Source organism: Triticum aestivum, chromosome 5B (assembly GCF_018294505.1).
Source record: "Triticum aestivum cultivar Chinese Spring chromosome 5B, IWGSC CS RefSeq v2.1, whole genome shotgun sequence".
In the NCBI taxonomy this organism is placed as follows: domain Eukaryota; kingdom Viridiplantae; phylum Streptophyta; class Magnoliopsida; order Poales; family Poaceae; genus Triticum; species Triticum aestivum.
In genome coordinates, this window is record NC_057807.1 from 16,056,112 (window position 1) to 16,066,461 (window position 10,350).

The 10,350-nt window shown below is 49.8% G+C and overlaps 1 protein-coding gene across 6 annotated transcripts; it reads right to left on the bottom strand.

Annotated features, from left to right (window-relative positions):
- Positions 1–4,032: 4,032 nt before the first annotated feature.
- LOC123110147 (splicing factor 3B subunit 1) lies at positions 4,033–8,901 on the bottom strand. 6 transcript variants are annotated; one of them, XR_006453172.1, is made up of 4 exons: positions 4,947–8,901; positions 4,681–4,745; positions 4,502–4,550; positions 4,033–4,341 (listed from the first exon to the last, which is right to left on the bottom strand). XR_006453172.1 is itself a non-coding variant. In XM_044530609.1 (2 exons), the coding sequence occupies exon 1, from the start codon at positions 8,826–8,828 to the stop codon at positions 4,956–4,958; it is 3,873 nt and encodes a 1,290-aa protein (XP_044386544.1). In that variant the 5' UTR covers positions 8,829–8,901; the 3' UTR covers positions 4,033–4,341; positions 4,947–4,955. The 6 variants fall into 6 exon arrangements, 2 of the variants coding, with proteins under 2 accessions (XP_044386544.1, XP_044386543.1); XR_006453171.1 differs by having other exon boundaries at positions 4,681–4,749; XR_006453173.1 differs by lacking the exon at positions 4,681–4,745.
- Between the last annotated feature and the right edge of the window lie 1,449 nt (positions 8,902–10,350).

The window sequence follows — 10,350 nt, forward strand, 5'->3', positions numbered from 1 at the left end:
GGTATCTCCGAAAGTGTCTGTTGGGTTGACACGGATCGAGACTGGGATTTGTCACTCCGGATTACGGAGAGGTATCACTGGGCCCACTCGGTAGTGCATCATCATAATGAGCTCAAAGTGACCAAGTGTCTGGTCACGGGATCATGCATTATGGTACGAGTAAAGTGACTTGCCGGTAACGAGACTGAACGAGGTATTGGGATACCGACGATCGAGTCTCGGGCAAGTAACATACCGTCTGACAAAGGGAATAGTATGCAGGGTTGTTTGAATCCTCGACATCGTGGTTCATCCGATGAGATCATCGAGGAGCATGTGGGAGCCAACATGGGTATCCAGATCCTGCTATTGGTTATTGACCGGAGAACCGTCTCGGTCATGTCTGCATGTCTCCCGAACCCGTAGGGTCTACACACTTAAGGTTCGGTGACGCTAGGGTTATAAGGAAGACTTGTATGTGATTACCGAATGTTGTTCGGAGTCCCAGATGAGATCCCGGACGTCACGAGGAGTTCCGGAAGGGTCCGGAGGTGAAGATTTATATATGGGAAGTTGTCATACGGACACCGGAAAGTTTCGGGGACATATCGGTATTGTACCGGGGCCACCGGAAGGGTTCCGGGGGTCCACCGGGAGGGGCCACCCCTCTTGGTGGGCCACATGGGCCGCGTGGGGCAGGGCACCAGCCCCTGGAGGGCTGGGCGCCCCCCCCCCCCTTGGGCCCATGCGCCTAGGGTTGGGGGGGAACCCTAGTGGGGGCGCACCCCCCTTGCTTGGGGGGCAAGCCCCCCTCCCTGGCCGCCGCCCCCCTCTAGATCTCATCTAAAGGGGGACGGCCCCCTTCCCCCTTCCCCTATAAATAGAGGGGCGAGGGGAGGGCTGAACACCTGATCCAAGGCCCAGGCCCTCCCCTCCCCAACACCTCTCCTCCTCCGTTGAGCGCTTGGCGAAGCCCTGTCGGAGTACTGCCTCTCCACCATCATCACGCCGTCGTGCTGCTGCTGGAGCCTTCTTCCTCAACCTCTCCTTCCCCCTTGCTGGATCAAGAAGGAGGAGACGTCGTCCGTACCGTACGTGTGTTGAACGCGGAGGTGTTGTCCGTTCAGCACTTGGTCATCGGTGATTTGAATCACGGCGAGTACGACTCCATCATCAGCGTTCCCTCGAACGCTTCCGTACGCGATCTACAAGTGGTATGTAGATGCAATCTCTCTCCCATGACTCATTGCTTAGATGAACTCATAGATGGATCTTGGTGAAATCGTAGGAAAAATTTTAATTTTCTGCAACGTTCCCCAACAGGCTCGTCAAGAAGAGAGGGCAAGAAAACTTGCAAGGGCTCGAGATGCACAAGAGGAGGACGAGGCACGTGACAAGAAGGGAAAGTGGCCCCGTACTACTCAGTAGACAAATGGAAAAGGCACCGACATCGATGATGGACTTTCGAGACTTTGTGTGTGATGAACATGTCACTCGAGACCTTGCGTGGTCATGAACTACTTATGTCATTCGAGACATCGTGTGTGATGAACTTGTAATTCGAGACTATTTGAGATTATGTGCAAACTATGTTTGTCATTCGAGACTAGTATGCTTTGTTCATATCCAGAGAGCATTTTTGCAGTTTGCTAATGTGCACACCCAGACGCCATGGACCGTGGCGTCTGGCTCATTTTGGTCACGCAGGTGACCAGACACCAGTCAGATGTGTCTGATGCACACCCAAACGCCAAGGTCCGTGGCGTTTGGATCCCTATCCAGAGAGCATTTTTGCAGTTTGCTAATGTGCACACCTAGACGCCAAGGACTGTGGCGTCTGGCTCATTTTGGTCACGCAGGTGACCAGACACCAGCCAGATGTGTCTGATGCACACCCAGACGCCAAGGTCCGTGGCGTCTGGGTCACTATCCAGAGAGCATTTTTGCAGTTTGCTAATGTGCACACCCATACGCCAAGGACCGTGGCGTCTGGATAAGATTCTTTGGGCCCACCCCTAGCCCTCTCATCCATTCATCTCTGGCGTCTGGGTGCTGCCAAGTTTCACCAATTAAAATGCCAGTCCGTTCTCGCCAATTAACGACGCTGACACGACCGGTAACAGCTTGTCCGTTGATAGGAAGGCCGCTTATCATAGCCATGTCCTCTAGGGTCATCGTCATCTCCCCACATGGAAGGTGGAACGGGTGAGTCTCCGGCCTCCAACGATCCACAAGTGCGGTCAACGCCTCGTGGTTCACCGGCGGAGCGCGTCGCTTAAACTGCAACACGAATGGGAGAAGACCCAATCTCCGAATATAAGGCTCGTACCGCGGGTCGTAAGTAAAGCCATCAGCGGAATGACCCCTCATGCGCATAGCAACTACAAGCTGCAAATAAAGTGATGTTTTGATCAATACAAGAACACAAATGAGAAACAACGAAATTTGACAAGTCTTGCTTCTTACCTTTCCGTTCTCAATGGCACGAGCACGATGCTCCTTATCCCACTCATCGATTAATCCGGCATACCAAGGTCCATCATCATCCTCCATCCTATAAAACAAATCACAAACATCTATGAATACATGAACAATATCAAACAATACAATTTCCTTCTCCAAGTTATGCCATATGAACACACCATTCTTCTCAAACATAACAACATCATTTCTTTCTTCTTCATATGCACACATATCATCTAGAGTACCAAATTTCACCATCAAATAAATTTCATAATCATCATCCGCCATTCTATTGAACAAATCATGTCACACACAATCATCAAATTTCACCATCTCTTTTGCAAAAAAAATAATTATGACATCTATATATTCAACTATATTGTCATACCACTTCACACATATAATTTTTTTTCTAAATATATTTGCTTGCCAAAGTAGTCTTCTCAAATTCAAACAAACATTATGCCATCTATATATTCAACATATAGCTAATTTACTAGCACATGCATACATCATCTATAATTCAAAAAAAATTCACAAACTATGTCTATTGGTGGACAACTACAAACATCTACCAACTACACTACCTACCTTTTCAGTGGTCCACCTATATCTTTTCATCACTACTTTTTACTTCATGGCTCGTTCTTCCTCTTGCTTTGAGTTCTCTCTCCGTCCTTTCCTGATGCCTTTTCAGCGAGGAAGTAGGCTCCTCTGCAAGAGGTCGTTTGGCTCTGCAAGCCACTGTCTTTTCTCTTTTCTCCTCCACGGCGGCAGCTCATCCGACGTGGATCCATGGGGCAGCGGTCCACCCAGCTGGAGCGATGGCCATGCCCTTAGCGAACCTTCCAAACTGCATGTTGACTTGTGGGTGGACACACGTATACACGAATCTTTATGCAAGGGTGTACCACAGTTAGCAGTAAGAATGCCCAATTTATATCTGCATCTCCATTGAACACAACGTCATATCTTCTTTCCTAGGGATCCACTCCCTCCGTTCCTAAATATTTGTCTTTTTTAGAGATTTCAAATGAACTACCACACACGGATGTATAGAGACATATTTTAGAGTGTAGATTCACTCATTTTGTTTCCCGGGCTGCCATCTGGTCTTTGTAGTCTTGCAGTGAAGTGCTTGAAGCCGAGCTTGTTGCTATTCATCTTGCTATACATCTTCTGGGCGCATGAAGATCAAAATCCGACAAACTCAAAACCGAAGCTCACAGCAAAACGGCACGTACAAATCTCCAGCGGCATGATTTCAACGGAAACAACCAACCGATCCGATCGAGTACCATGTGACACAAGTCAAACATACTCCAGAATATGCAACACCATACATCCACAAACGCTGCCGTAAGAATCATCGGATAGTCCCCCGCAGAAAAAGAATAAAAAGAAAAAGAATCATCAGGCAGAGTTCAAAGAATCAACCTGAGGTCAGGTTAAGCAATCACGGATAACTCAAGCTTGGAACGGAATTGAAAGATGAAACGTGTTAAGACGAAACAAGAGACTAATGAATTCTGTTGTGCATAGGTATATGGTATCTAAACAAAATAAGTCGAATGCTGATTCAGATATTCATAAGGAAACACTAGACAACTAAAAAGAACCGATTCGACTGCGTGCACGAGTAACTTCATGGGCATTGATGATTTACAGCGTTGCAGAAACATCACTGAAATAAGGTCTTGACAACAGGAGTAGTCACCTCAACCACACTAGTACATCATACATATAACACCCTATGCTCATCTTCACACTTCAAAGTAGAATAGAGTTACAAAAGGTCACACACACACGCAACGAAGTAAACACGCCACTCGGCCCTTGCGATCGATGCCCGGTCCCAGATCCAGATCACACTCTTCGGCACACTCGGACCGAAACATCCTGAAAAACACAACAATTCAAAAACTGTTAGCGCACCGGATTTTAGCAATACTTTTTAGCAGTACAGCAGACCAGCAAAAAATGTACTCCCTCTGTAAAGTAATGTAACATCGTTTATAGATCACTAAAGTAGTGATCTAAACGATCTTATATTACTTACACAAGAGTTAGTATTTCTTAAAGATTGCCCCCTTCAGGAATGAACAGGCCTGCAAATACAAAAAAAAGATGCAGCTTCAATAAAAAAAAAAGATAAGACGCAAGAAGTAACACCAAGTAATTAACTAAATGTGAACTCCACTTGTTCAAAAAAAATGTGAGCTCTAATTCAAATATCACCCGTGTTCAAGCTTCACATGCATTCCAATGCATGTGTGTGTGACGCAAACGTGAACATGTACATCCTGCCTGCCAATGTAGCATATCAGATCCTTGCTTTTATAGATAGAGAGCCGCAAAAACACACCATACCAAAAAAAAATTGCAAACATGGAAGGTGACAAGAAAGGTTAAACACTACTTGATTAATGTTTAATAAAGAACTGCATATACATTTTCAATAGCCACTGCACATGTTAACAATTTAAGAAATGAGAGAGACTCACGTTGATTGATCACACGAACATGGTTAGCTCTGGACGGCTGAAGATGTCATTGTTTCCAAGATCGCCTAGTGCAGGATAAGAAGCCACGAGTGCGTCCTGCGCGCCGATATACAGCGAGTTGTAGATCTTCCAGTATACTTCGCGTACTTTCCTTGCTGGATGGAAGAGGCCCTGAAGGCAATAATTCAGAACCACGGCTGCGCCTAGAGCAACCCGCATCCCCTCGATGGCCTCCATGACGGCATTTATGAGATGGGGAGATGTCTCAAATATGTTGGGCCAGACATAGTTGAGCAAATGGACGAGAGCATCCTCACAGCCCAAGCCAGCAACTCCTAGAGCCATATGCTTGATGGCAGACGCGGCCGTCTGCCTGTGAACCAGATCCCTGTCCATCAGTGCATCTTCGAGCAAGGGAGCGACGGCGTATATGTAATCTTTGCCCATCTCACCAATATACTCAAAGAGGAAAGAGAGAGATTTCAAAACACCATTCTGGACATTGAGCTCCGGAACCCGGTACTCATTCATGAGGGCGGGCAGAACTGTGAACGGCGAGCAAGTTTCAGCAACAATAGCAATTGCTACAGTCGTGCAAACACGGTTTTGTCGCTCCTGCACCTTCAGGTTGTTCAACAGAGTGGCCAACACGTCCTGAGGCCCGATTGCCTTGGCAATATAACCAAATGTGTTCACAGTGGCTCTTCTGATACCCTTCTTGTGAGCCTTCAACATTTCCAGCAGCTCAAAACAAATCCTCATCCACTCCCGAGCTGGTACGAATTCCGCTCCGCGATCAGCTATCCTACCAACTAGATCAATGCAGTTCTCTTGGACCTTCTCATGCCTATTCTTCAAGATGGGGGTCAGACGAGGAAGAAGATCCTTGATTGGAGGAGTCATCTTAGTCATGCCAATAACATTCACGATAGCCTTCAATGCTCCGAGAATTGAACCCAGCACCTCAGGATACTCCTCCCCCAAGTACTCATACAGCACAACACCCAGGTGACCCATAAGCTGCTCCTCCTGGCACTGCTTCATCACAATAGCTATCCTTGAGATCAGATCAGCAGCTTGCTGCCTAACTTTTGCACTCTTGTTGTTCAACCGCCACTTGATGGTACCACATATCTGCGGAAGGTAAGGCTTGACCCTCTGGCCGAGCGCATTCACAACAGCTCCAAAGCCATTAAGCATGACATTTGCATCATCACTTGTCTGCTCCTGGAAAGCATACAGGATGCCATCAATAAGCAGCTCCTCCAGGCGAGGATCAATATCCGAGGCACCCAAGTTAGCCACCACCTTCTCAATTGTTTCCATCACCATTCTCCTGTAAGGCTCACTCTCATCTTTCAGATCCTCAACAACCTTCCCAACGATATCAGTAACTCCCACCTTGTTTGCCATCTCTACTGTTGTTTCCACAAGTTGCTTATAGTTCCTACGATCTAGAGCCATTCTCCTAACCCAGAAGTGTTTGAAGAACGCTGAAAGGACGGTGTGATTCCGGATACAACCAGGATCTAAACACTCTGTGCTGATGAGACACTGCCTCCGGATATAATCAGCCTGTACACCCTCTGTGCTGACACACTGCTTCACAACCTTCAGGACAATCTTCTTCATCTCTTCATCTGGGGACTTGAATTCTCTGGTTAAGACTGGCATCACACCCTTCGTGTAGAAACTGGCATACTCAGCATCCATAAGAGGGATGATGAAACCAATAGCCTTCAAGAAGGCAGCAAGGACCTTTCCACTGTGAGATCTGGTACCCTTCCAGAGAGGTCTCAACACACTATCAAAACTTTCTATACCATAGGGCGCAGCAGCTTCAGCAAGTGCAGCAAGAGAGAGAGCAGTGATTGTCCGCACTTTCTGGTTCTCATCAGTTAGACCATGCTCAATGATCTCAACTAGGTTCTTAAGGTGAGGCAGAACGGCACAGCCCATGAGAATAGCAATCTGCTGAACAATCTTGATACCAGTGTGTCGAGCTTGCCAGGACTTCTTACTCTGACAAACAGCCTTCAAAAATGGGAGGAGGGCGGGGATACCCAAAGCAGAAGCCACCACACTGAATGCCCTAGCAGTTGTATTCCTCACATACTCGTCAATGTTATCAATATCCGGTCTCATGGCGGCAATCATAGTAGCAAGACCAGCAGCTTTGCTAAGATTTGAGATAATCTCCCTGCCCTCAGCACGAGCGTAGTAATCCTCATCAATCAAAAGTGGCTCGATAACTACAAGAATCTTGTGCACAAATGGACGGACCAGCTCATCCAGCTTATACAGCACCCTGTCAATGACCTTCACCAGGAGATGCCGCTCCTGGTCCTCAAGCGTTGGCTGCATGAGCAATGGCAGGATTCCATTGAACAGCGGGCCAGCACCAAATTCACGTGCTTTGTCCGTGAGCTGCTTAAGTGACGCCTTTCGCTGCGGGGGCGTGCCGTTCTTCACCTTGAGCAGGAGTTTCATGATTTTTCTCTCCTTCCGCTCCTCTGGCGTCAGCTGCTCCTCGTCATCCTCATTCAGCAACTTCCCAAAGAACTCTATATCCTCTGGCTTCATGAGTGGCAACCCAGGACCCAAGTCCTTGGGCACATCAAATTGCTGCCCACGATTCTCCTCGGGAATAGCATACAATGGTGTGCTCAGAGGCGTTGGTGTAGCAAGCAGCTTCCTTGCAGGCGTGCGTATGGGCTGGTACGAAGCTGGAGGCTCAAGAATCTTGTATCCCTGCGTCGGGAACATGGCGTCAAGCTCCTCGTCAGTGAGAGGCCTGTTTCGCTCCTCGATGTCCCGCTCCGTCCGCAGGAGATGGTAATACTCCGGAGTCATCGGGACAGCAGCAAGGTGGCCAGGTGTCGGCGTGGCAAGGTTCTCTCCTCCAAACGGTGTCGCTGCCGTGCCACTGGGTGTTGCATTCCCCATACTAACCGGAGTCTCATCCCACCTCGACCTCTGCTTCTTGGGCGTTGGCGTGGCAAGCCCACCAGGGAGCTTAGGAGTAGCATCCCATGCCCCAGAAGGGGTGGCTCCTGCTCCTGGGGTAATGCCACCAGCTGCCGGAGTTGCATCGGCATCAGCCATCCTCCCTGGAGTCGGCGTCTCATCCCACCGGTTCCTCCTCACAGAGGGCGTCGCCTCCCCGACACGCCCAGGGGTGGCGTCCCAGCGCCCAATTCCAGGAGTTGCATCAGGGGCGTCCCAATCTGAGTCTGTCCTGGCCTTCTTCTTGGCCCCGGCAGCAGCTGCAGCATCGCCCTCCTGCGACTGATCCCACCTATTGCGCCGTTTTGTCGACGCGGCTGGCGGTGGCTGAGGCGCCGCCTTCTCCTCCTTGGCTCTCTCCCCCTCCTTCTTCCTGGCGATCTCCCGCAGCGTGCGCTCCCTCTCCTGCAGCGCGCTGGCTTCGCGCATGGCGTCGCCGTAGGTCCGGACGGAGGGGGCCGGGGTGGCCTCGCCCGCGGCGAACGCGTCGTGGCGCTCCGGCGAGAGGCCGCGGTCGAGGCGGCGGCGGCGGTAGTCGTCCTCGCGGTCGATGATGCGCCGGGGCTTGCTGGCGGAGGGGGGCCCGCCGTCGTCGCCCGACCCGGTGACGTCGGCGGCCGCGGCGACGGCGTGGCCCGTGTAGGACGCGAGGCGGCGCGCGGCGGGGTTGGCGGCTGGCTCGGCGTCCTCGGGCGCGTCGTCGTCCTCGGAGGCCGGGATGGAGGTGTCGTAGCCGGCGAAGCCGCCGCCCCCGCCGTAGAGGTCCTTGTCGAAGGTGACGAAGGAGGCGGCCATGGGGGCGCCGGCCGCCAGGGCCTCCTCCAGCCTCCGGCGCTCCTCCTGCGCGCGCGCGAGCTCCGCGTCGATCCCGTCCATGGCCGCGGCCGCGTCGCGCGCTAGGGTTTCGCGGGGGAGAGCGACGGGAATTAGGCGAGATTTGGGGGCGGTTTGGGCTTCGGATCAGGCAAATCAGACCTCTCCTGGATTATATATGGAAGGATCGAACCGACCTAAATCAAACATCAAATTCAAATTCAAAACTGAATCAACACAAGAAAGAATAGGTTTGGGGAATTTTATCCTATCTTGGTCCGCTCCGGCTCGGCTCGTTTGCAAATAGGGCCTTCAAATCCCAAACTATCCGAACCAACTTCTCCAGTGAAAATCCAAACCAAATACAATACAGGTCTTTCCAGATGCATTGTTGTATTGTTGTAACACTATCAACGGAACGCCGGAGGTAGACTCTGGAATTGCCAAGTTGAAGCGGCATAACTGAATCTCCCTTTTGGCACGGCGGTTAGGAGGAAAGAAAGGAGCCGACGGTCACCAGCCCAGAAAGGTTGTCTTTCGACCGTAAGATTTTGCAACTTATCATCACATTCATGGGGAGAAAGCACAACTGCAATCATTTTGCTAAGGACAAACAAAAGAAGTTCTTCGGCCGCCTAATCTCGCCCTTCTCATTCCCTTCCTCCTATTTCCATGGTAGCAGAGAGAGACAAGAATCACCCCCTCCTGCCGCCTCCATCATGTAGGCCTGAAAGAAGGAGACTTAGGCAACCATCGCACACTGCTTGCAAGCGAACATGGTTGTCTACCCAACGACATAACACCAGACAGCGACAAAAAGCCGAACACCAGTACAAGACTGAAGACTATCCTACCTCTACTATGAACATGAGTAACCCGAGCTCCCCTCCCCCTCCCCCCCAACCCACCCACCCACCCAGACACACCCTCTTTCCCACTCCAAGCACCAGCGCCGCCGGTGAAAGAAAGAGGGTAGCCAGGTGAGACAGGGTGGATCTTAGAAGTGGGAGGGGAAGATAGAAGAAAAGGTGCCCTTTTTGTTAGTATTGAGACGATGGGGAATTTCAATAGCAAAACTATGGAATCTGATGCATGATTTCTTTGGTTGTCGGTTGCAGACTTGCAACCTTTAACTAGAAAATAATGACAAGTTCAATTAATTAAATGCAAATCAAATCCTTCACGTGACACCAAAACTAAGATCTTATGATTGAGTTTCCATGCGATGGCCACATGATAATCTACCATGTGACTTTAGGTTTATTTGGCTCACTTTTTGTCAATGAGATTGGCTAGGTCCCTTGTGGTGGAACCTTCCTACCCTGGTGCTAGTCATAGACCTGGCACGGGGTGATCACATATTTTCGGAGTTATTCTAGGCTTTTCGGCACTACTCTTTCACGGGTATAGCGTCTCAGTTAACTACAACATGTCTATAATGATTTCGTCAATCTTAAGATCCGTCGGCTCGGTCTCTCAGAGGTGTTTATAGGTGCTCATAGGTGCAAGATGTGTGTGTGCCTTCATAGGGCGAGTATGCGTGCGTGTATGTAAGCATCTACATAAGCATTGTATTTCTCCAAAA

Excerpts from the sequence above, each read along its gene's own strand:
- LOC123110147 (XM_044530609.1), bottom strand. The coding sequence starts at position 8,828 with ATGGACGGGATCGACGCGGAGCTCGCGCGCGCGCAGGAGGAGCGCCGG.